This window comes from Tamandua tetradactyla, chromosome 4 (assembly GCF_023851605.1).
Source record: "Tamandua tetradactyla isolate mTamTet1 chromosome 4, mTamTet1.pri, whole genome shotgun sequence".
Taxonomy (NCBI): Eukaryota; Metazoa; Chordata; class Mammalia; order Pilosa; family Myrmecophagidae; genus Tamandua; species Tamandua tetradactyla.
The window spans coordinates 57,372,078-57,399,403 of NC_135330.1; the positions used below are offsets into that span (position 1 = coordinate 57,372,078).

Here is a 27,326-nt window from a genome sequence, read left to right on the forward strand (position 1 = left end):
CGCAACGCGCCCAGCACTAATTCCCAGCCCAGCCGCCTCCAGCACCGGCACACATGGTTCTACGACTCTTCCCCGGGCCTCGCCCCCTCCCTCCCGAATCCACCGGCAACACTTACGGGTCCCGCCGCCGCCGCAGCCGCCGTCGCCTCCAGTTAATAAAAATAACGCCGTCCTCTCCACAATGGAATTAAAAGCCTTCCCTCTACTGCGCAGCCGCGGCGCGGTGTCTGCTGGGAACTCCTCGACCGGGCCAGAGGGGAACTCTGCGGAGCCAGTGCGCCTGCGCCGAAGCTTCCGCCCGGCCTGCCTGTCAATCACTAGGGCGGTTGAGCTGAGGGGAGGCCCTGGGCGGTAGGGGCGGGGATTTGGAGCCCCCTCTAAAGACCGGCTTCCGAAGTAACTAGGCGTGGTTGGTGGGATGCACTGAAGGGGGTGGGAGTGTTTGAGGGCTTCTGGGGAAAAGAAGCTCAGAAGGTGGAACCCAAGGGGCGGGAAGTTACCCTGCAAGGTACTGCAGTGTGGCGTGGGAGCTTCAGAGAAAGAAGCCGGAGGAGAAGGGGGGCGGGGGGTGAGTACCGAATGCTGGGGCTTTTTTCGCTTTACTGTTTGCAATCCAGGTATTAATCAAAATCCAAACCCAAGAAGCGGATCATTTAGGGCACTTTTGATTCTGAGCTCTACCTAAAAGGTAAAATTTCAAATGCTCAAAATGTATCAAAACATTGCCTCTATCCCTCTTAGTTTGGAAACTTTGATAATGGACGCGTATCTTTTGCATTTATAGGAGGAACCTCCTTTGAAACTGCAATAGAGGTACCGTTGCAAAAAAAGAAAAAAAAAATTGTCTTTCTGCCAACCTACCTGAAGGCTACTGGAAAAGGAAACCGCGTGTAATCCAGGTGCAGCAGCCCTGTAAAACACACCCACACACATGCTTCTTCGTCATCAGATGTTGTTTAAATGCCCACATACCTTTTCAGCTTGTGCTAATGAGTCTGGTTGCCACAGTATATTGCTGCTTGGCCTCTTACATGATTTGTAAAAGATTGATCACACCAGGCCTCTCTCAAGATCTTTGCTAGAATTCACTCTCCCTCCCTCAGAATAGAATACTGGGAAATGTATGCAAAATTACAAATTCCTTCTCTTGATGAAAAATTACAATAAAATACCAACTGCAGAGTCAGATCAACAAAAAAATCAAACCTTTGTTCAGTGCTTCATATATTGAGGGCAGTCACTTTTATATTAAGCATGCAAAAATCTAATCCAGAAGCTCTTCAAATGAAGTGTATTAACAAATTACAGAGTTTTTTTTTTTTAAACAAAGGTACTAAAACTATGAGAAGTGTTTTGTTTGTATTGTATGTACCTAATGAAATTACAAGTCAGTTTTCTCACATTTCTCTTTAAATAACCTTTCAGAGAAATTTCACAATTGAAATCATAAAGGTTATTAATTCTTATATGCCTTTCTGAACCTGCCTCAAAAGCTTAAAAGGCATTATTTAATGAACATTTTAAAATAAAATTTGGTACTTTTCTAACTCTTTGCAATTACATCTGAGCATACTATCACTTAAACTGTGAAATTTTAATATTGCCAAGTATAGTTAAGTATTAAAAGAAAGACTGAACATTTTGAAACTTAAGGCAGTGGTAAAATATTAGTCAATGCCTATGAGAAATGAGGCTGTCTCTTTATTCAGGGTGTCAGTGTTTAATGGTAAGCTGGAATGCATATAAGCTAGTCCAAGCATGAAGGGCAGTCGGACACTCATAAGAAAAGCCAACTTTGTTCCTCAGTTATCAAGATAAGAACCCTGTCATTTCTCTCATTCACTCTGTCAACCTTGAGACACTCCAAGCAGACTTACCTCTGTGTTGTACACCCCATATATCAGGAAGATGAAGAGACCCTGTAAAACAAAATGGAGGGGAAAAGCTGTTAACGCTAATCATTTCAGCAGTAGAAATATCTGAAATAAACTTTCCTGTGAACAGACAAAAGAAGACACACTTCATCAAGGTCAATTTATTTTTCTATTTTTCATCATTAGAAGCTGTGCCTTGAGCATTTATATGATAACATACCAGCACATCAGTTATTGTGGTTGTGCAGTTCAGTTCTTTAGAAATTAAAAATAAAAGTACCACCTCGAATACATAGACAGTTAACTAGAAAAATCAATATGTCAGCCTGTGGAAGATAGCTGGGTTGTGAAAATATTAACCTTAGAAATGCCATTAAACAATCAAAGAAATAGCACTAAGCATCAGTTTTTCCAAGCATTGCTTTAAACTATAGTAGTCTTCAATGGGGTAAAAATTGAAAAATATTTAAAATATAAAACAGCTACAGGGATAAAAGAACTTAAGTATGAATAGTTTTTAAAATAATTATTAAAATACCAGTTCAAGTTAGATAAAATTTCATCCTACCAGCTGTTTTGAAACTGCACATATTTTCATTGTATCTATATATAATTAAAGTTTCAAAGACCTGCTATTTATTCATCTTTAAATTTAGAAATGCTTAATTAAAAATATAAATGAAACCTCACTCCTAAATTTAAACATTGACCAATTTGGAAAATAAATGAAATTGATTTGCTTTAAACTTATTAGAGGTAACAGAGAGCAAGAAAGTAAAAGAGCAAAATGTCCTTATTAGAGGTAACAGAGCAAGAAAGTAAGGAGCAAAATGTCCTTACATTTTGCGTTGAGAGGAAATAAAAATCTATGTTTTGCCTTATTGGGTACTAATGTGCCAAATATTACATAGGGGTCTGGATTAAAATCTGGAAATAGTTCAAATAGTTAAATAATATATTTTCCAAAGGAAAATCTTATAGGAATATTTTAATATTTGTTTTGCCTATGAATGCTTACATCTTGCAGATAATGGAGATAGCCCTAGAGCAAGGAGATTGTATAAAACCAGAAAAGAGTTTTGTTCTTGTTAGTTTCATTTTTTAAAAGACTTTATTTTTCAGAGCAATTTTAGATTTACAGAAAATTGAGAAGATAGTTTCAGGAGTTCCCATATCCCACACCCGTGTTCCCCTATTTACACTTTAGTATGCTACATTTGTCGCAGTTAATCTTGTTTTCAATACTACCACCTACATAATTTCAGAAACTAGACCTATTGCAATAAGCATTTAGTAATAAGAAAGATTAAGGAAGGGTTTTGAACAATAAAAAAAATTTCTATTTCGTTCATAAACTTTAAAAAATTCAAGTATAGTCAGAGCTTTATTCACCGGGTGTATATGATGTCCTTAAGCTCAATACCAATACTCAATTCCATCTGGCAAGTCGCCTCCATCAAGATCTACACAGTGCAGAGTGAATTTAAGCTGCTCTGATGGTAGTCATTTTCTAGGCCGCTTGTTTGCCCCTATTCTAGATAATTCTAGAATTTTTTTCCTCTGATTTGTGTTAAACTCTAAGACAATTAACACTCCTTCCTCCTTAAGTAATGACTAATTTTTTATTCCTTTTTGTGCAGTGTAATATAAATTTAAAAGTAGGTCACTCAGATTTTAATTCTCTTTATGAGATAGGAGTATCTTGCTTTAGGTAATAGATGAGTTCCTGAATAAATAAAATTCCTGTACATTGAACAATATGCACTATGATTTCTGTATGATAAATCCAGTTGATGACATGGAATCTATGTGACTTGCTTTGAAAAATAAAAGAGCCCTTCTGTGATGTGTATAGTTACTCCCGTTTTAAAAAAAAGGAGAGTTAAAAAAGAGTCCCATTTCCCTCCTGTCTTGATAAACTGAGAATATAGCCTATGTCCCCATCTGTAAAGTAATATAAAATGATCAACAACTAATGTTTCCCTTTAGAAAAAAGAAATTATCTTTAAAAATGAATTTTAGATAAAGACAACTTCCTACTCTAAGTTTTTCCCTTTTCCCCTTTTTCTTCAACAGATGCGCTCTTTAGAAAATAAGCAAGCAAAGTGCCCGAAGGATGGCTTCTAAGGATTGTGAAAAAGTATGAAACTTGAAATCACAGCAAGCACTGTCTGCCTCTCTTTCCTTTGGATTGTCTGATGCTACCACAGCCAGTTGAAAGGTAAAATAGTAATAGTAATAAATAATTAATTTTTTTTTGATGCCCCTACAAAGTATGACTTTTTACCCACTGAATTTACCAGCTGTTGACAGTTGTGATAACTTAGGTATAACTCTACAGAACTTCAGGAGCCCTTAATTACTGGATAAACATCCCATTTCCTCTGTTTTCCAAAGGGCAGAATCAAAACAGAAACAACCAAACAGAAAAAGCTTAAGTCATTAACTATGAGCCACTTTTACATTCCTGCAGAGAGAATACCTTTAAGAACAGCTGGAAGGAACCAACTGCAGTCTTCAACTGGCACTGAGATTTCTGGAACTTCTTTTACCAACATTCTGCCCTATGAAACAGTGAGTACTGAAAATGTGCCAGCCATTTCTGAAATGAAACACCTACATGTCTGTTAGGTAGTTTCTGCTATTCCATCCATAGACATAACCATGCCTAATGTATTTGGAGTATTTGTCTACAGAGGTACCAAATTCCCAATGTTTCAGTCCAGTGAAAATAACAGTAATTAGGCAGGAAGTATCTGAAGTGTAGCTGGATTCCTGTAACATGTGTGTGCTTTATGGGCAGGAGCCAGGACTGGGGAAAAGTACACCAGGATATTACATCTGATACTGTACAGGAGTTAAAAATAGAAACTTAAGGGAAGCAGGGATGGGGGGATACTGGTTTCATTCGCCTTTATCTATGAAATATTCAAAACTGAATCAGCTTTGTAAATATTTTCACTGTTATTGAAGCCTAATGAATAATATCTGCAGATAAATTCAATAGCTGACATCTAGTCTGTTATTTTTATATTGGTTGTTCTGTACTTTTAGAGTATGATTAATGAATCACAACCAGTCTTCTTTTAAGTGATATTATGGTATTATTTATAGTGGTATTCTTGGGTGGTATTCTTTCCTGGCTATACAAAGAACAGGGAAGTTGCCCCCAAACATTACATTGCCTACTCCAGAATCAGGATGATGTTAACAATGCTAATATATGTGTAGCACTCTCAAAGTACTTTCATTTACATAATTCCATTTCTTCCTCACTGCAGCACTGTAGTCAGCCTAAAGTACTGTCAGCTTCATTTTATACATGGGGATTTTAAGCTTTGTTCAAAGTGGCACAAAGCTGAAAATTTGGCAGAGCCAGGGTTTAGTATTCTGACTCCTAATATATGCTCTTTCCCACAAGCTGCCTTAAATAGACATGTTCGTTACTCTTAAACCACCAGCTTCAAGGTAATGCAGTTGGTGAGATCTTTCAAAGCCAAGGTTTATTGAAAACATATTGTCTTTGGATTAGCTCATAGAGCCAGGAACTCAGCATCTGGTAATAGGGCTTTCTATAGCCCTGGTTCTTTACCAGTCTAGGTTGGCCTGACGAGTTCTACAGGAAATATGCTTTGCAGTAATGATTCTCAGTTGCTATGTACCAGGTTCTATCTTTTGTACTTTCCTTACAAATTCTCATTCAATGATGTATACTTGCGAGTTGCTGGGAAACGTATCTTTTCCCATCAAAAGGCTGCTAGGTAACAACATGGTCAAACATCCTTATCATTATCATCATTTACTTATTTTCTTTGAATGTGTGGCACTACGCATGTACTCTTATTTATTTATGAATCATGTTCTTGCCTATTTTCAAAAAATAATTCCCATTTGGAGGACTATGTCCCATCGTAACAAAAGCCCATTGTACAAGGATATATATATTCAAGGTTGTTTGTTGCAGCGCTCTGTAATGGCAAAGATCTGGGGAAAAAGAAACCGTAAATGTCCTTCAGCACAGGAATGGCTGAACAAATTGTGGTATGTCCATACATAAGGATTTTAGGCATCTAAAAGAATGAGTTAGAGCTGTATTTATTATACCGTGGAGGACTTTCCATGCATTGTTAAATGAGAAAAGCAAGAAGAAAAGATATATGTGTTATATATTCTCATTTTTGTAAAATAAATAATAAACTCTTTCCCCTCCCCATATATAGCTGATTTAAACAGAAGAAGGATGCACACCAAACCATTATCACAGGGTTCCTAGTGAGAAAATTTGAAAGGGAGAGGAAGGAATCAGAAATAAGCAATCAGAAGCAAACTGGAAAAATATGCATGCTATTACCAATGGAAGAAATGTAATATAATTCTATCCTGTTACTATAAATATAGAAAACAATCTGCATATAGAGAAGGATCAAAATAGACAAATGAAATTTTTATTTGATTTTAGGATAAGATTGTGGATTTTTTTTCTTCATTTCATTTACTTTAATATAAAAACTATAATAAATTTGTATAAAAATTTACAAGTTTATTTTAAAATGTATATAAGTGATAGGAGGGTTAGAAACAAAATCTGAAAGAAATCAGAAGCCCAGAAGAAGAGATGAAATAATTCTTTCAGATGTCTCAACATTTCATTTAGTTCCAGGTAGCCAAGGCCACAAAACCACACTCATGTGGTTTCCACTGTCCGATAATAGGATCAATTTTTCACAAGAGGAAGTTTTTCCTGACAATATTTCCTAAGAGGAATACTGAATGTCATAAAAGGAGAATATCTTAAATATGGCGATTTTGCAGAAAACCAAACAGGATCTAAAAGGACAGTTGAGTGTAGTGATTAAAAGCTAGCAATTTCAAGTCAAACAAACCTGGTTGTACTTCCAGCTCTACCACACGCTAGCCTTGTGACTTTGAGCAATTTTCTTAACTTCTCTTAGCCTCACTTTGCACATTCTATAAACGGTAATAATTTTACAGCGTTGTTAAGATAAAGCAGGCAATGCTTAGCACATAATGACAATTCAGTTAAAGTGTTAGCTAGTAGTTTTAAATTCTTCATAAGTCTGTTTCTTTTATCCATTGTCAATAAAAACTAAATCCGTAACAGTAATTCATGATCATTTTTACATTATGCTTTTGCATTTATCGAATTCTTATCAGGCACGGTGAGAAGACTACAAAGAGAGTTAGGACTTGTATCGTGCCATCAAGAACCCTAGTAGAAGAGACATATTTTAAAAATCAATATGGATTCATTGTGATTAATAAACTAGAAAAGCTTAGGCAGTAGTTTGTGGAGTAGAAGGAATAATCAGTTTTGCTGTTTGTCTTGAAATTACTTTGTAGAAGAAGAGCTAAACTAACATCTTTAAAATGATTGCTTCTTTTGTGTTAAGCATTTGATTTCATCCTTTTCTGAGGAATTTGATTCTTGAAGGATAAGAAGAGTAATCAGGGAGACAGCTGGGAAACGGCATGTCAGGGAGATAATCTCAAAAAGCAGAGCCTTGTGAGAGCACAGGGCTGTCTAGGAGACCTACAAGGACATGGGAGTTGCTAGAGCGAGAGATTTTCATGTGAGAGCCGGGAAGGCAATGAAACTGGAGAGGACAGCATGTCCAAATTACGAAAGACTTCAGACACTCTGCCAGGGGGCTCCACTATTTTCTGGGGGAAAGATGGACATTAAAGAGTTTTAATCAGGAAAGTGATGTCATAGGTTTTTTTTTTTTTTAAGTAACTTTGATAGCAATGAGGAAGGTAGAGTGAAGTGGCACAAATTACAGGCAGCGCAACCAGCCAGGAAGCTGTGATCAGGGTAAGAGAACCACAACTGAGGGAATGGTTGTGGGAATTCAGAGGTATTAAGAAAGTAGAATCAGTTGGACATGGATGCTGAGTGAACATGGAGGGAAAAGGAGAGAGCTAAGTTAAGGATGATGCTCAGATTTCTGCTTCAGTGATGGAATAGGTCATGGTGCCATTTCCTAAGATAGAAAAATAGATGGAAAAATACCTGTTTTTCAGGAAAATAATAAATATATCTAGTGTGTGTTGAGTGTGAAGTATCTATGGCCCAGTGAATAATGGGACCCAGAAGTTTGAACCTTAGGAACGATACTAAGATAGAGATATGGGTTTGGGAATTATCAGAGTACAGGTGGAAACTGAAGCCAACAGCTAGCAAGAGTGTAAAGTAAATAAAATAAATGGCCTTGGACAGCATTCTGGGTAATATTAACACTTCAGAGATGAGCAGAAGGAAAAGAACCAGTGAGGAGGAATGAGAGAAGTAAAAAGAGGATGTTTTCATGGAAACCATTGATAAAAAATTTCAAGAAGGAAGAAATTATTAGCAACAAAATAGACTCTGAAGCCAGAATGTCTGGGTTGAAAGCCTGTCTCTGCCACTTACTAGCATGTGGGCGTGTGCAAAGTACTAAGCCTCTCTGTTCCTCAGTTTCATCATCTATAAAATGCACACAATAATTGGGCCCATTTTGTAGGATTTTTGTTGGAATTAAATGAGTTAATAATTGTAACAACATGGATGGACCTTAAGGACATTATGCTGAGTGAGATTAGCCAGAAACAAAAGGAAAAATACTGTATGGTCTCACTGACATGAACTGACATTAGCGAATGAACTTGGAGAATTTCAGTTGGTAACAGAGACCATCAGGAGATAGAAATAGGGTAGATATTGGGTAATTGGAGCTGAAGGGATACATGTTGTGCAACAGGACTGATTGTAAAAATTCAGAAATGGATAACACAATACTATCTAACTGTAATAGAATAATGTTAGAACACTGAATGAAGCTGAATGTGAGAATGATAGAGGGAGGAGGGCTGGGGACACAAATGAAATCAGAAGGAAAGATAGACAATGAAGACTGAGATGGTATAATCTAGGAATGCCTAGAGTGTATAATGATAGTGACTAAATGTGCAAATTTAAAAATGTTTCTGCATGAGAAAGGACAAAGGAATGTCAGTAATGCAGGGTGTTGAAAATAGATGATAATTAGTATTTTAAAGCTTTAATGTATGTGTGAGACAAGCAAAAAATGTTTATTTGTTACAAAATTTATGTTTTGACTAGTGCATTTCCTAATATAACTTATGTGGACAGCTTAAACACCATAGTACTTGGAACCTTGTGTAGGGCATGAGATTTTTTTTTTAATTTTTTAATTAAATTTTAAATTAAAAAAGTACAAGAAAGAAATACATTCTTAATTTATGATCATTCCATTCTACATATATAATCAGTAATTCACAATATCATCACATAGTTGCATATTCATCATCATGATAATTTCTTAGAACATTTGCATCAATTCAGAAAAAGAAATTAAAAACAACAGAAAAATAAAACGAAGACAGAAAAAAAAATTATACATACCGTACCCCTTACCCCTCCCTTTCATTGATCACTAGCATTTCAAACTAAATTTGTTTTAACATTTTCCCCCATTATTTATTTTTATTCCATATGTTCTACTTGTCTGTTGATAAGGTAGATAAAAGGAGCATCAGACACAAGGTTTTCACAATCACACAGTCACATTGTGAAAGCTATATCATTATACAATCATCCTCAAGAAACATGGCTACTGGAACACAGCTCTACATTTTCAGGCAGTTCCCTCCAGCCTCTCCATTACATCTGGGATGACAAGGTGATATCTACTTAATGCTTAAGAATAACCTCCAGGACAACCTCTCGACTCTGTTTGGAATCTCTCAGCCGTTGACACTTTGTCTCATTTCACTCTTCCCCTTTTGGTCTAGAAGGTTTTCTCAATCCCTTGATGCTGGGTCTCAGCTCATTTTAGAGTTTTTCTCAATTCCTTGATGCTGAGTCTCAGCTCATTCTAGGATTTCTGTCCCACATTTCTAGGAAGGTCCACACCCCTGGGAGTCATGTCCCACATAGACGGGGGAGGGTAGTGAGTTTGCTTGTTGTGTTGGCTGGAGAAAGAGGCCACATCTGAGCAACACAAGAGTCTCTTGGGGGTGACTCTTAGGCCTAATTTTAAGTAGGCTTGACCTATCCTTTGTGGGGTTAAGTTTCATATGAACAAACCCCAAGACTGGGGCCTCAACCTATAGCTTTGGTTGTCCACACTGCTTGTGAGAATATCAGGGATTCAACTTAAGGAGGTTGAATTTTCCCGTGTTCTCACCATTCCCTGAAGGGGACTTTACAAGTACTTTTCCACTCACTGATCAAATCACCCTGGGATTTATCAGGGCATCACTCTGGACAAACCAACAAAATCTCGTGTCCTACCCAAGGTTCCGTGTACTTATGTTGTTCAACCAATTATCTACATAAGTTATATTAGGAAATGCACTAGTTAAAATATAAATATTTTACCAATAAACATTTTTTGCTTTAGTCTCACACATAAGTTGAAATTTTAAAATATTAATTACCATCTATTTTCAGCACCCTGCAGTAATGACATTCCTTTGTTCTTCCTCATGCAAAAACATTTTTTAAATTTGTACATTTAGTCACTATCATTATACAATCTAGGCATTCCTAGATTATACAATCTCAATCTTTATTGTCTATCTTTCTTTGTGATTTCATTTATGCCCCCAAGGGCATGAGATTTTGTAGGTTTGTCCAAAGTGGTGCCCAGATAAATCCCAGAGTGGTTTGAACAGTGAATAGGGAAGTATTTGCAGAGTCACCTAGGGGGAATGGTAAGAAAGGGGGAAAATTCAACTTCCCCAAGTGGAGAATTCTTAATATTCTCACAGGCAGTGGGGACAAACAAAGCAATAGGCAGAGCCTCCAATCTTGAGATTTGTTCATATAAAACTTAATCCCACAAAGGATAGGCTAAGCCTACTTAAAATTAGGCCTAGGAGTCACCCCCAAGAGAGCCTCTTCTGTTGCTCAGATGTGGCCTCTCTCTCTAGCCAACACAGCAAGCAAACTCACTGCCCTCCCCCTCTCTACGTGGGACATGACTCCCAGGGGTGTGAACCTTCCTGGCAAAATGGAACAGAAAACTGGAATGAGTTGGAACTCAGCATCAAAGGATTGAGAAAATCTTCTCGACCAAAAGGGGGAAGAGCGAAATGAGACAAAATAAAGTGTCAATGGCTGAGAGATTCCAAACAGAGTGGAAAGGTTATCCTGAAGGTTATTCTTACGCATTAAATAGATACCACCTGTTTAGTTAAGGTGTAATGGAGAGGCTGGAGGGAACTGCCAGAAAATTGTACTCCGGTGGCCATGTTTCTTGAAGATAATTGTGTGATTATGTGGCTATTGCAGTGTGACTGTGTGGTTGTGAGAGCCTTGTGTCTGATGCTCTTTTTGTCTACCGTATCAACAGATAAGTAAAGCATATGGATTAAAAATGAATATATAATGGGGGAACAAATGTTAAAATAATTTTAGCAGATTGAAATGCTGGTGATCGGTGAAGAGGAGGGGCAAGGGGTACGGTATTTATGAATTTTTTTGTTTTCTTTTTATTGCTTTTTCTGAATTGATGCAGATGTTCTAAGAAATGATCATGATGATGAATTTAAAAAAAAGAAAAAAAAATGGATTAGGCATGTCAGGTAAGGTCAGGCACCCAGAGGGAAGAGTACAAGTTCTGCAACATTCTGCTTTTCACTTGCTTACAGCAGGTATGGTAAATGTCTGCCCAGGCAGATGGGTTTCTGAGTTCGGTATCTAGTTTAACTAAGTTAACCTCACAAAATGGACAGGATCATTGCAAAGAAACCACAGAGTGAAGATAAAACTAATTACCAAGCACAGTGAGCACGAGTGAAAGATGGCAGAATTGACACTTCTCCTTCTCCCAGAATGGATCTCACCAGCCACATCATGAGGTAAATGCAAAGATGATCTAAGCAGATCTGACAAGACTCAGGCCTCTCACAATTGAAATTATCAAGAAGGAATTTACCAGGAAGACTATTTAAATATGGATTTGCGTATACACTGTGAATTAATGAAGGTGGCCTTCTAAGCAGTATACCTTCAGAAGTTACTTTAGAATAGAATCAATCCGTTAGGACTGGCAAGACATTTAAAAATAATTTTTATTTCATTGACACATCCTTTTACAATTTTTTTGTTAATTTTATAATATACATTATTATTATGGTTAGAGTAATGCATAATATATATAAAAAAAACACGGCATCCATTGGGATACATGCTTAACTTTTTTACTGATAGGGTTTTATATCATGCCCATGTAACAAAAAATGCCTTTACATTAATTTTTTTTTTTACATGGGCAGGCACCGGGAATCCAACCTGGGTCCTCTGGCATGGCAGGCAAGCATTCTTGCCTACTGAGCCACCGTGGCCCCGCCCCCTTTACATTAATTTTAACCTCAGTAAATGTAAAAAGTTTTACAGATATTTTTTAATTTGATAAACTTAATAAAATGGTATTAAGTTAAAAAAAATGAGTTAATATTTATAAAGAGCTTAGAATGATACCTGGCACAAGGTAAGCACTGTATGAGTGTTTGATCAGTTGTCACTTTAAGGTCAAATAAGAACGGACTTGAAAATGCCTAGGAAAATTTTTAATTCATTCCATTTATATTTGAGCTCCTACTGTGTGTCAGACACTGAGGACACAGTTGTGAACAAAACAGTGTCCTTGCCTTTGATGTAACTTACTTTATGGTGAATGATAATAGCTAACATCTACTGAATGTGTTCTCTGTGCAAGGGACTGTTCTACTTGCGTGGCAAGCATCACCTCCTTCATTCCACACAGTTATCCTAAGGTGAAGGCTCCATCATTATCCCCATGGTACACTAAGAACAATGAGGAGCACGGAAGGTTAAGCAAGATTTCCAAGACAGGAGGTTTAAAAGAAGAATCTGAACATAGGCAGGACACCTCCCTGGAGAGCACCTCTTTAATCCCTAAACTATACACTCTCAGGTGACTGCTGGTGACCCTAATTAGCAGTTTTACAAGCACAATGGAAGCAACATCCAGTTTGCAGGAAGCTGAGCCCCGTAAAGGAGTGAGTTAAGACAGAGCTTGAAAGCATGTCCACGGAGAACCGAACAAAGTCCGAGCATGTGGATGTGTGGTGATCTAATTTTGTTTGAGAGATAGAGGAAGAAAACATTAAATGGTCAGCAAGTTCTTTGGTCAAGTTTTTCTCAAATATCTATTGTTTCCACTACTCCTTTGCAATGAGCTGGGTGACAGTTCAAGATTAAGATTTCTAGTGAATGTCCAATAAATATTTGATATTATTTATTGAAGCAAGGTCAGTATAATTTAGATACCAGATATACATGTGGCAGAATCTCATTCTATTAAAAATCAAAGAGAATGAATTATACTCTCAACCAAATCTAAGATCACTAAAGGCTGCAAATAAGAGAATTTTTTGGTAAATGCAAAATAATCTAAAGAGTAGACTTAACCTTTAATTGGTGTGGCTCTGAATTCAAACACCCCTGGTTGTTCCTAAGCATACTAAAATTAAGAATTAATTCCCACTCTACAATATACTCACTCTGTGACCTTAGACAAATTACTTAATCTCTCTGGACTTCAGTTTCCTCATTGTAAATTAGAGATAATAATATTACCTATCTCAGAAGCTTGTTGGTAAGATCAAATGAGCTAATCTGAGTAAAATACTTAGAACAGTACCTGGCTCAAAATAAATATTATATACATATTTGTTATACAAATTTGTTAGGTAAATAAATCACTGTTTTAAAGGATAATCAACAAATAAAAGTGTCTGTAACTTTAGAGAGTTTAGAATTTGCTTTCTTTGAAGATGAAATAAATTGTATCTTGACTCAGTCCTCAGGTATTATATGGAAAGACTGGAGAGGGTAAATAAATTAGGAAGAATTTCAGGACATTTAATGAGTTTTGGCAACAAAAAAGTTCTTCTATGGCTGTTTTTATGCTAAGGTGATTGGCCAGATAGGATATAAGGCATACCAGATAGAGGGGTTACCATTTTCAGATCTGTGTGACAATAATTTCAAAACATAGTCTAACTACCTCTTGGTTGCAAATGACAGAAACCCAACTCAATCCAAATGAAACAAAAAAAGGGGTGGGGGACTTATTGAAAGGATCTTGGAGTAGCTATCAGAATTGAATAAATAGTTGAACAGTAAGGTCTCAGGGGTGGGAAGAAGAGAGATGAACAAAGGATTCTGTTTCTCTTGACAGTGTTGATGCCATTCTTTCAGATCATCTTTCGCTGGTGGAAGATGTGGCACCTGACAGCTCCAGGCTCTTATTCCTAAAGCTCTGATACAGAAGAAATGGTTTTTCTCTCTTAAGTCTTAGATAAGATTCCAGCCCCACTTGGTTCACATGTCCCTCCATGGACCAGTCACTCTGGTCTGGGGAGTGGACTATTGTGATTGGTCAGAATGGTTTATAAGCCTACTCTTTAACCAGTTCTGTGATTAGAAAGGCAGGATCTGATAAGAAAATGACCACTACCATTCAAACTACTTAGCTAGAAAAGGGAAAGAAGAAGGGTAGGACAGAAATAGTCACTGGAGAAATTTTAGCCACCCCAATTAGTGTCTACTGAAGACACAGTACCTGTCCTCAGGGCTTACAGCCTAGTGGGAGAGCAAAATAAATAAATTTGTATCTGAGAAATGAAGAAACGCAAACAAATATGGATTATGATATTAGGAAGATAGAAAGTTGAACATTGAAGGATCCCCTGGAGAACTGGAATTCTCAGTCTTAATGGGGGAGAGGAAATCATAGTGACCAATGAGAAAAGATCTCATGCCTGAAAGACAAAGATAACGTGAAAAGAAGGAGTATATGAAATAAAACCTGTTTTCAAGAAAACCCTGATTACGGTCTCTGTGGTTTTCCATTAAGACCACGTTAGTCATTTCCTTTGGAACATGACACATTTATTAAAGGCATTTTAAAGATTAAATCACCTTAGAAGCTATAATGTAAAGCTGCACAGGAATAAATGGAAGTGGTTGGAGGAAAGAAGAGCAGAGAACCACATAAGGAAAATAGTGAAGATCCAAAATGAGAGTTGACCAGAATCAAAGAAAGGAATTGTCAGAACAGAGGTGAATGAAAAATCTGCATGTGCTGCAAAAAATGTTTTAGAGTTTGACTGATGGGATACGAGAATCCAAGGAAAAATAAACCAAAGAAATGTGAATATTTTCAACTTGGGGTGACACAGCAATGGGGATATTTTCAGTGATAATGTGGTAGATAGATGGGAGCATAAAAATTTAAGGTAGAGATTCTGGAAGGAGAGTTTAGCTAGATTATTTTGGGAGAAGAAACACAAGGGAATGTAGAGAGGGAAAGAAATCCAGAGAGCCGGTTTTCTGATAAAACGCATAATAAAAAAAAAATTAAAAAATAACTCTTTAGATAGAACAGATTTTACAAAATAACTCATATTTTAGATCCAGAAGTGAGTGAGGACACAACAGATGTTTCTGTAGTGTGTACATCCAGATTTCTGTGTAATACAATTATCATTCCCTGTCCTGGTTGCTTCACAGACAATTACTTAATTCAGGTCTATTAAAAGTGAAGTGTATCTTAATTCAGGATATTGATTTTAACAAATATACTGGAATTTTTCAAAGGATGATGTTTTGGTGTCTGAATTAGCCTAAAAATCCTAGGGGGTTAGCTAGGAAAATTCCTCCCTCATTTTACTTCTCTTGCGTTGTGTTTCAGTGAGCAGTTTACAAGCTTGTCTTTCCCACCAGGACTTGTATGTCTTGAAAACATGAACTTCTCTTATTTGTTTGTAGTCCTAGAGTTTGGCATGTAATGGGTGCTTAAAAATGACCACTGAATGACGAAAATATGAGTGTTTTGGTGACTTGCTTAATTTGTACTGCTGGTTAGTGACAAAGCCAAAAGCTGGACTCCAAACCACCTGACTACTCGACTCATGGATAGCCCACAACACATCATGCCCACATCTTACACCCTCTTATGAAGATTTCTCTTAGGTCTCAATACCAGGTAAATGTGACCTTCTGAGCAGAATTTGGTTTGCATAACAAGGAAACTGTGAATCTTATAATTAATTTGCTTTGGTTGTTAAATGCTCAGAACCAAATTTGTGACCTGCCATTAGCACCTTTTTGCATTGTTTTGGTTTCAGTATATTTCTGTAGACCATCTCAGACCTTTTTTGGAAAAGGTGAGGAAAGTATGTACATACAGTTTATAATATGTAGAGCCTAACACAGTACCTGTGCCTATCAGGGGTATAACAAATGTTTGATGAATGTCTCTATTTTGTCTTCATACTGTAATGAGCCATTTTTCTTTCACAGCTTATTGATGTGACTTTCCCAAGCTACTTCATTGTTTATTGAAAATTAATATAAAAGTCAATGATACTGGGTCATTCAAAGAAAGAAACTGTTAGAAAAAGCCTTGATTAAGTAGAGAAAAGGTTAAGCAAATTATGGTATCTCGATGTGATATAATAGTATACAGCCATTAAAAATAATTTTTATAAAAAATTTTTAATCAACTGGGAAACTATTTGAGGTAAAGATACATACGTGGAAAAAAAAACAGGATACAAAAAATTATTGTCTCTACTATGTAAAATAAAATGCGTTTAAAGAGAATGAAAGAAAATATGCCAGAGTTAATAATGATGATTACCTCTGAGTACTGGGATTATGGATAATTTTTTTCCCTTATGCTATGATATATTTTTCAAATTTTCCACTTCTTTTATTATCAGAAAAAAGCTTTTTTTTTAACATGGGCAGGCAGCGGGAATCGAACCCGGGTCCTCTGACATGGCAGGCAAGCATCCTTGCCTGCTGAGCCACCGTGGCCTGCCCAGAAAAAAGCTTTTTATAAAAATAGGTTGGTTGGTTGGTTTTTAATTTTTCAAAAAATATTTTTATTTATAAATCTTCACACACATGCATTCCATACATGGTATACAATCAGTGGCTCATAATATCACACGTTGTGTATTCAACACCATGATCATTTTTTAGAACATTTGCATCACTCCAGAAAAAGAAATAAAAAGAAAAAACTCATACATATCATACTCCTTAAAAATTAAAATATTTTTAATAGCATGAAGTAGCAAATATTCTAAGTGATGAAAAGTAGCACACAGATTTACATCACATTATAATTACAACTATATAAAAATGCACATAGAAAAATGGACATAAATATACCAAAATATTTGAATGTTGATATTAAATGATGATATTTAAGGAAATACATTTTCCCAGCATTTTCATTCTTCCTTGATCCTTTTTCTGCAAGGAATTTGTATTTCTTTTATAATCAGGACTCCCTCTCCAAATAATATTAAAAGGGTTCCATAAACATTAAAAAAAACTAGTAACTCAGAACTGTCCAGAGTAGCTGCTCTGCTAATTATTTATGAACTGCATCTGCTATAAATCTAGACTTGCACCACTTTCATTTAAAAAGATGTCACTATCTGGAAAAGAGTTTTGAAAAACCTATCTTAAGCGTTTTAGCAGAAACTCACAACCTGTTGAATTTCCTAGAACTTCCCAGAAGTCAGAGTTATAGCTAACAACTTCCATATTTCCTGTTGTATCTGTTGAAGATAATTACATAGAACAGATAGTCTAAGGAAAATAGGTGTGTTATGTCACTTTGTCATCTGGTGACAGAAAATAGAGGAGACAAGTTTTTCATATTAACCAAAAAAGAGGCTGTAGTAGCCTAAAACGCCTGTGAAATTTGGGCAAATTTTTCTAGGCAAACAAATTCACTGAGTAATTGCCGTGGTCTGTTGAAAAATTGGAAAAACAAAGACAGCATAAACCCAGTTCTGTCTTTTGCCAAAGCCAGCTCTAATTCTTTCAGTCTTGAGTACATTTCAGTAGAATTCTCATATTAAACTTTAAATTGACCTGACGCCCCCTTCAGACTGAGCTTTCTCAGAACTTACATTCACCCAGTACATTGTTGCGTGCTTACTGTGAACATATATTGTTGAATATTTGAATTACCTGGATATTCAACTTTCAGAATTCTAGTCTCCACCCTTGCTTTCATTAAAACTGGGGCCCCCTCTCTTATACATACACCAATTTAAATACCCCAAAATATCTTTTTGAAATAAGGAATAAATATGAAAATCTAAAAACCAACAATAAGATGGCATAAGGCCAAAATGGTTGGAAATTCCCTTAAGTCCTGTCCTTGTCACAGTGTTTATGTGAGCAAGTGTGCCTAAGCCTAGCCCTGTGTGAGTTCCTTTTCCAGTTCCTGACGTTTAATGTATTCATTTGTAAACATTTGTATAATACTTTATACTTGGTCAGTTGCTTTTATGGAGCATGACCTCATTTTAGATTCACTACATCCCATTTTAGAAATGAGGAAACTAAGTGGCTTGCCCCAAGGTTATAAAATGGAGTATGTGGCTGAGCAAGGATAGAATCTAGATTTTGTAGCTCCTAGTCTAGCATTTGTTCTGGGGTAGCAAATTTACACTCAACGGGTAAAATAGCTCATTCATGTTTGCTTCTTTTTCTTTTATGCTTATCATTACTTTTGCTCACTTCTTATGGTATACCAAAAATTAATTGGTGAATTTCTTACAGAAGATAGTATATCAATACAGAGTCCTTAAATGGGATTAAAGTCTTACATAACCCATCTTTAAAAGGAGAATGACTAAATCTACTAACTCTGCCAAATACCTTGAATGTTTTACTCACATTTTTAGACTCAACCTAAAATCTTATGTGAAGATTAAATAGCTTTCAAGAGCTACAAGTCCACTATAGTTCATATCCTGCTTTATTTTCACTGTGAACAGTTGAGGTTAATTTAGGTCTTTGCAACATAACCAGACTCTCAGCTCTTGGCTCCATAAACAGTAACTAAATTGTCCCTAAATCCTGGGCCGTTAGTCATTCTTTTTCAAAGCTTGTAGTCTAACATTACTCCTTAAATCAAGGGAAAGAAATTCCTGTCCTAAAGAGTATAAAATAGGACTTGTTGTAAGCTCCTCATTATTTTAATTTATAGTTGAATAGCAGTTGTTCATAGAACAGCCTCCCTTGTAGAATAAGTGGCCTCCCTCACCTGCATTGACTTCAGAAGCAGCTGATCCTTCCTTATTAGAGGAGGCAGTTTCACATCAAATGTATTGACTCTATCAATATCAAGATTGAATACAAGAATTAGTTGTATTCAATAGAATGTCTCTGACATTTAAATAGAAAGAAAATAACTGTCCAACAGAATAATATTCAGATACTTGGGAATGCCTTTTGTGGCTAGCATCCTGGAGGATCTATTAGATTGCATTCTGCAGGTTACAATAACCTCCTCTATGTTAGTGCAACAAGGTCCTGGGGTCCTACATAGCTTTAAAAAAATTCTAAAACCTATTTCTTCAAATATTTTTGAAGACATATTGACCTTACTTATATGCATCTTTCCCCCCATATCCACGTACAAATGTGCTGACCCACAGTCTACAAGAGTCCACATACAATCTTGGTATGATATGAGAGAAGGACAGCTCTGCCTTAAACATCTGACTTGTAAGGCTCTTTGGAAGCCTTTCCATCATCAACCACACAGAGTTGCAACTCTTCAGGCACTTGTGAAAGGGTTTTGAACATATATCGGCTACAATCCAGTGCTTTCCAAAGTCTTATTTGAGACCCTGATATTTCTAAGATGTGGGATCTAGGAAATACATCAACCATCCTAGATTATCTGAATGCTACTTTAAGATAGAGTTAGAGCAAAAGAAAACAATGTATTTGGATCCCATTAACATGGCTCCCTGTAGAAGAACCTTCAGTCAATAATGAATTTTCTTAAATTTAGTTTTAATTTCCATTAGTGATACATGCACATGGTTTAAAAGTGAAATAGTTCTCCGAGACCTATAATAAAAAGCATCGACCTCCACCCTCCATTTCCCATTCAGGTTTTTCACTATTTTAGCTGATTATTTTCGAATTTATGTCCACATATCTAAATAGTGTGCTTGTATTCTTACTACTGATTTACTTTTCACTGAATCTGTGGACTACCCACAGTGGGAAATGAAATTTGGTGCTCTCTAACAACACTCTACTTCCCTGACCCCTTGTTTTATTTTCTTTGGGTTTCCATCTTCGGTTAGGTGGAGTACATCCTTCAGTTGCATACTAAGAGAAGGTGAATGGGAGGTATATTAGTTTGTCAATGCTGCCGGCATGCAATATAGCAGAAATGGAACACCTTTTTAACAAGGAATTTATTAAATTGCAAGTCCACAAGTCTAAGACTATAAAAATGTCCAAACTGAGGCATCTAGAGGGAGATGCCTTGGCTCAAGGAAGGCCAATCTGTGAAGGCACATGGCTGGCATCTGCTGGTCCTTGTTCCTGATTCATTGCTTCCACTTCTGATGCCAGTAGTTTCCTCTCTAAGCATCTGTGGGCCTTCACTTAGTTCCTCCAGGGCAAAACTCTGAGTTCTGACTTGCTTTGTATCTCATGGGAATGCACATGGCAATGTCTACTGGGCTGTCCGTGTGTCTAGGCATCTACTCTTTCTGTTGGTACTCCAAGCATCTCCAACCATCCATGTCTCTGTTGGCTCTGAAGCAATGGTTCTCCAAACATCTGCATAAGGTTTCTTCAAAATGTCTCCCCTTTTGAAGGACTCCAGTAAACTAATCAAGACCCACCTTGAATCGGTGGAGTCACATCTCCATCAAACAAAAAGGACACACCCACAATTGGGAATGCCACATCTTCCTGGAGTTAATCTAATCAGAATGGTTTCTACCTGTGCCTGTTTGAACCTGTGGTGGATCCAGAAAAGCCATGTCCTTTAATCCTCAATCAGTATTGCTGACTGGGAACTTTTTTGATTGTGGAGATGTGACTCACATGATTGGGGGTATTAACTTTTGATTAGAAGGAGATGTGAGTCACCGGATTGTGAGTATTAACTTTTGATTAGAGGGAGATGTGACTCCACCCATTCCAGGTGGGCCTTGACTGGACTCCTTTAAAAGAGGAAACATTTTGGAGAGAGTTGCTTTTTAGAGCCATGAGAACCACTGAGAGCCCAAGCAGCCAGAGACCTTTGGAGATGAAGAAGGAAAATGCCCCTGGGGGAGCTTCATGAAACAAGAAGTCTGGAGAGAAAGCTAACAGATGCTGCCATATTCCTTTCCAGTTGAAAGAGAAACCCTGAACATCATTGACCTTCTTGAATCCAGGCCTAGCCTGGATACCTTAGATTGGACATTTCTATGGACTTGCTTTAGTTGGGACATTTTCATGGCCTTGGAACTATGGACTTGCAACTCAATGAATTCCCCCTTTTAAAAGCTGTTCTGTTTCTGTATATCTCATCCCAGCAGCTAGCAAACTAGAACAAAACCCTACAATATTGAATCAGTATTAAAGGACATGGCTTTCCTGGGAACACAGCACTTTCAAACTAGCACAGGAAGCAAAGTTGAAACCCCACATAACTATAAAATATCTTAATTCTTTCCTCATACATAATTGATAGAACAGAATTCTAATTTGGAAATTATTTCCAGGGCTGCTGTTGAGATGTTGGGTGTCATTTTAATACTAGATCCTCTTTGTAAAATCTTTTTTCTATCTGGAAGTTTTTTTCTTATAATAACCAGTATTTGATGATATCCTAGATGAGGACCAGTGTTCATTCATTTCAGTCAGGAAACATATCTTTCACGTCTGGGAATATTTCTTAAATTGTTTATTTGGTGGCTTTTCCTCCCCCCATCCCCATAATTTTCTCTGTTTTCCCCTCTTTTTGTACGGCCCTATTATTTGAATATAGGGTAGATTCTCTAATTTTCTTTTTTTTTCTTACATTTCATCATTTATCTTTTTATTCTACTTTCTGGGAGATTTCCTCATTTTATCTTCTTACTCTTTGTTGAGATTTTTTTATTCTACCTTTTCTATTATTCAAAAACTGTTTTGTTCTCCAAATTTTCTTTTTTTAAAAAAAATATTTTTATTAAAAGTATTTGCAAAGCCCCTTTGGGGGAATGGCAAGAAAGGGGGAAAACTCAACTTCCCCAAGTGGAGAATTCTTGATATTCTCACAAAGCAGTGGGGACAACCAAAGCAATAGGCTGAGCCCTCAATATGGGGGTTTGTTCATATGAAAACTTAACGCTGCAAAGGATAGGCTAAGCCTACTTAAAATGAGGCCTAAGAGTCACCCCCAGAGAACCTCTTCTGTTGCTCAGATGTTGCCTCTCTCTCTCAGCCAACACAACAAGCAAACTCACTGCCCTCCCCTTCTCTACGTGGGACATGACTCCCAGGGGTGTGGACCTTCCTGGCAATGTGGGACAGAAATCCTCGAATGAGCTGGGACTCAGCATCAAGGGATTGAGAAAACCTTCTCGACCAAAAGGGGGAAGAGTGAAATGAGACAAAGTATCAATGACTGATAGATTCCAAACAAAGTCGAGAGATTATCCTGGAGATTTTTCGTACGCATTATATAGATATCACCTTTTTAGTTAAAGTGTAATGGAGAGGCTAGAGGAAACTGTCTGAAAATGTAGAGCTGTGTTCCAGTAGCCATGTTTTTTGAAGATGATTGTAGAATGATATAGCTCTCGCAATGTGACTGTGTGATTGTGAAAACCTTGTGTCTAATGCTCTTTTTATCTACCTTATTGACAGATAAGTAAAACATATGGTTTAACAATAAATAAATAATAGGGAAAACAAATGTTAAAATAAATTTAGTAGATTGAAATGCTAGTGATCAATGAAAGGGAGGGGTAAAGGGTATGGTATGTATGAATTTTTTTCTGTTTTACTTTTATTTCTTTCTGAATTGATACAAATATTCTAAGAAATGATCATGATGGTGAATATACAACTATGTGATGATATTGTGAGTTATTGATTATATATCAAGAATGGAATGATCATATGGTAAGAATGTGTTTGTATGTTGTTATGTTGAATAAAAAAAGAAAAAATATATTTTTATTAAGAAATATCCACACACATACAGTACAATCATATTATACAATCAATGGCTAGCAATATCATCACATAGTTGTGTATACTTCACTATGATCATTTTTAGAACATTTGCATCACTCCAGAAAAAGAAATAAAAAGAAAAAATAGAGCTCATGCATCCCAAACCATTTACTCCTTGCTTTCATTGACCTGTAGTATATCAAGCTACCCAATTTTTATGCTTTATATCCCCCTATCATTTGCTTATTTTTTATTTTTTACTCATCTGTTCATACCTGGATAAAAGAAGCATTAGACACAGGGTTTTCAAAATCATACAGTCACATTATAAAAGCAGCGTAGTTACACAGTCTTCTTCAAAAATCAAGGCTATTAAAGCATAATTCAACAGTTTCAGGTACTCCCCTCTAGCCACTCCAATACACCATAAACTAAAAAAGGATATCTATATGATGCATCAGAATAATCTCTCGACTCTGTTTTAAATCTCTCAGCAACTGAGACTTTATTTTGTCTTATTCCTCTCTTCCCCTTTTTGTTCAATAAGGATTTCTCATTCCCATGATGCCGGGTCCTGGCTTATCCCCAGGAGTCAGGTCCCAAACCACCAGGGAGATTTATACCCCTAGGAGTCATGTTCCACATAGGGGGGAGGGCAGTGAGTTCACCTGCCAAGCTGGCTTGGAGAGAGAGGCCACATCTGAGCAACAGAAGAGGTTCTCTGGGGGTGACTCTTAGGCATAATTATCAGTAGGCCTAGCGTCTTCTTTGTAGGAATTAACTTCATAGATACAAGCCCCAAGATTGAGGGCTCAGCCTATTGAATTGGTTGTCCCCACCACTTGTGAGAATATCAGGAATTCCCCAGATGGGAAAGTTGACTATTTCTTCCTTTCTTCCCAGTCCCCCAGGGGGACTTTGCAAATACTTCTTTTTTCATTTGTTTGTTTCCTTTTATTTATTTGTCTGCAAGTACTTCTTTATTCGCTGCCCAAATTACTCTGGGATATATCAGGGTATCACATTAACCTGTACAAACCAACAAGATATCATGCCCTATTCAGGATTCGATATACTTATGGTGTTCAACCAAACTGACCATACAAGTTAAATTAGATAATGTGCTACAGAAAATATAAAATATATTTGCACCAGATATCTCTCCATTTGGTCTCGCACAGAGGTTGAAGTTTGAAAATATGGGCCACATCATCCTTTACCCAGTGTTCTGATTTGCCTTAGTACTATCCAAATCAGTTTCCTTCATATCTTTAGATGAAGTCTTATCACTTTTTCAGCTTTTTAAACAGTGGCTGAATGGGGTAATGCTTAACTTGCATAGCTTAAATGCTCTAACTCTGAGTCTCAGTTGTCACATAAACACCCGAAAGTTCTCTGAATTTTTTTTTTTCTTTTTAAGGATCAGAATTGGTTGGTTTATTTTTTTTTAATCATCATAATCAACTTTTTTTTTCTTCTGTGTGAAAAACAACATACAGACAAAAATAATAAATTTCAAAGCCCATCACAGCAATTAGTTGTAGAACAGATTTCAGAGTTTGGTATGGGTTCCAGTTTCACAATTTTAGGATTTTACTTTTAACTGCTCTAAGATACTGGAGACTAAAAGAAATATCAATATAATGATTTAGCAATCATATTTGTTTGTTAAACCCTACCTTGTCTGTATAACTCCATCATCACCTCTTGATCTCTCTCCTACTCTTTAGGGGTATTTGGGCTATACCTATTCTAACTTTTCTAGCAGCCCTTTGTTGGAAGGGGCTGTCGATAATAAGGAATACGGGATGTAACTAGTTGATGTTCTGGAGAGGCTGGCCGTTCTGCATTCCATACTTATCTGGACCAGGGACCCATCTGGAGGTGGTAGGTTTCTGGAAAGTTACCCTACTGCATGGAACCTTTGTAGAATCTTTTTATTTTCTTCCTTTGCCTATTTTTTTTTTATTAGAGAAATTGTGGGTTTCCAGACCAATTGTGCATAAAATAAAGGATTCCCATACCCCACCTCACCAACAACACCTCGCATGGGGGTGGAACATCTGTTATAATTGATGATAGTGCTTTTTTATAATTGTAGTATTTTTTAAACAGTAGTTATCTGTGTTAAAACTGATGAAAAATTATGAAATCAGTACTATTTACTATCATCCATAGTTTATATTACGAATATTTTCCCCCATATAATGCCCTACTATTAATACCTTGTATTACTGTGCATATTTGTTACAATTTATGGAAGAATGTTTTTATACTTGTCCTAGTAACTATAGTCCGTCATCTATAAGAGGGTTCCCTGTGTTGTACAGTCCTATGTTTTGTCTTTTTTTCATTCTAGTTACATGTACGACCTAAAATGTCTCCTTTTAACCACATTCACCTCTGTATTCAGGGCTGTTAATTACACTCATAATATTATGCTATGATCACCACCATCTCTTTCCAAACTTTTGTAATCAACCTAAATAGAAATTCTGTACAAATTAAGCATCAGCTCCCCATTCTCTAAATCCCCTGGTAATCTATATTCTAGAATGTAACCCTGAATTTGCTCATTATAAGTGAGATCATACATTGTTTGATTTTGTGTCTGGCTTCTTTTACTCAGCATAATGTCCTAAATGTTCATCCATTTGTTCTTTCATGCATCTTTTTACAGCTGAATAATATCCCATTGTATGTAGATGCCACCTTTTTTTCACATTTGCAATGCCCTTTTATTTGTAACCCATCATTCACTCATAATTTCTTCATTTTTATACCTTTATATCCTCCTTTCCTCTCTGACAATGATGATTTTACTTCCCCTTTTGTTAAGAACCCCTGCTGAAGGTTGTACTTTTGCCTCATCCTCCCTGCCCACCCAGACTTTTGTTAATTGATATGCATTATATATTCACATACCATGTAATCATCCAAAGTGTACAATCAGTGGTTAACAGTATCATCATATAGCTGTGCATTTATCATCACAATCAACTTTTTTTTCTTTTTTTGTGAAAAATAACATATATGCAAAAAAACAATTTTCAAACATACTGCAACAATTAGTTGTAGAGCAGATTTCAGAGTTTGGTATGGGTTACAATTCCACAATTTTAGGTTTTTTACTTCTAGCTGTTCTGAGATATTGGAGACTAAAATAAATATCAGTGTAATGATTTAGCAATTATAATCATTTGTTAAATCCAAACTTTTCTGTATAACTCCACCATCACTTTTTTTTTTTTTTTTTGCATGCTGACATGGGGAATCGAACCCGGGTCTCCAGCATGGCAAGCGAGAGCTCTGCCTGCTGAGCCACTGCGGCCGGCCCCTCCACCATCAGCTTTCATCTTTCTCCCACTCTTTAGAGGTATTTGGGCTATGGCCATCCAGCTTTTTCTTGTTGGAAGGGGCTGTCAATAATATGGGATGGGGGATGGAACTACCTGATGTTCTAGAAAGGCTGGCCCCTGTGCATTTCAGGACTTATGTGGTCCAGGGACCCATCTGGAGGTTGTAGGTTTCTGGAAAGTTGTAGAATCTTATGGAATCCTTGTAGAATCTTATATATTACCCTAGGTGTTCTTTAGGATTAGCAGGAATGGTTTTGGTTGGGGTTTGGCAGGCTATGATAAGAAGCAATGTCTAACTGAAGCTTGCTTAAGAGTGACCTCCAGAGTAGCATCTTGACTCTGTTTGCACTCATTCAGCCACTGATACCTTATTTTTTACACTTCTTTTCCACCTTTTGGTTAGGAGGGAATTGTTGATCCCATCGTGCCAGGGCCAGGCTCATCCCTGGAAGTCATTTCCCGTGCCACCAGGGAGACTTCCACTCTTGGATGACATATCCCACATAGGGGAGAAGGGCAATGATTTCACTTGCAGAGTTGGGCTTAGAGAAAGTGAGGCCACAGCTGAGCAACAACAGAGGTCCTCCGGAGGTGACCCTTAGGCATACCTACAGGTAGGCTAAGCTTCTCCGCTACCTACATAAGCTTCACAAGAGCAAGTCTCAAGATCAAGGGCTTGGCCTATTGAATTGGGTGTTCCTAATGTTTGACATAGTATCAGGGGTTCCCCAATAGTTCCATATTTTTTCTCCCATCCCTCAAGGAACCTTGCCAATACTTTTTTTATTATCTGCTTAATATGCTCTGGGATTTATCCAGTCATTAAAGCTATACAGGATTAAAGTCTCTCATTCTTATTCTGGGCTCCCTGTGTTTGGATTGTTTAAATGATCTATCCAGTCAGGTTGAGTTAGATTATGTACTACAGAAAATTTAGGTTCTGGACAAAATAACCTTTCTTCCTTGGTCTCAAAGAATAGATGAGATTCTAAAATATACTTAATGTGTTCCTTTTAACTCTGTGTTCTGAATTACCTTAAC

General features: G+C 36.9%; 1 protein-coding gene and 1 long non-coding RNA gene across 12 annotated transcripts in view; one reads left to right on the forward strand and one right to left on the reverse strand.

Annotated features, from left to right (window-relative positions):
• ZNF281 (zinc finger protein 281) overlaps nt 1–4,438 on the reverse strand; it is a 236,273-nt gene extending 231,835 nt beyond the window's left edge. The window contains exons 1-4 of the mRNA XM_077157344.1: nt 4,357–4,438; nt 1,878–1,919; nt 862–910; nt 117–307 (exon numbers count right to left, since the gene is read on the reverse strand). Coding sequence (XP_077013459.1) covers nt 117–307; nt 862–910; nt 1,878–1,919; nt 4,357–4,432 — 358 coding nt within the window. The 5' untranslated portion in view covers nt 4,433–4,438. The remainder of the gene's footprint in view (nt 1–116; nt 308–861; nt 911–1,877; nt 1,920–4,356) is intronic.
• Nucleotides 278–27,326, forward strand: part of LOC143680822 (uncharacterized) — a 97,667-nt gene continuing 70,618 nt past the window's right edge. For 7 of the 11 annotated variants that reach the window (XR_013174188.1, XR_013174189.1, XR_013174190.1 and 4 more), the window contains exons 1-4: nt 278–688; nt 785–899; nt 3,951–4,095; nt 4,348–4,448. This is a non-coding gene — a long non-coding RNA (uncharacterized LOC143680822). The remainder of the gene's footprint in view (nt 689–784; nt 900–3,950; nt 4,096–4,347; nt 4,449–27,326) is intronic. The other 4 variants (XR_013174186.1, XR_013174187.1, XR_013174191.1 and 1 more) reach the window with 4 other exon arrangements.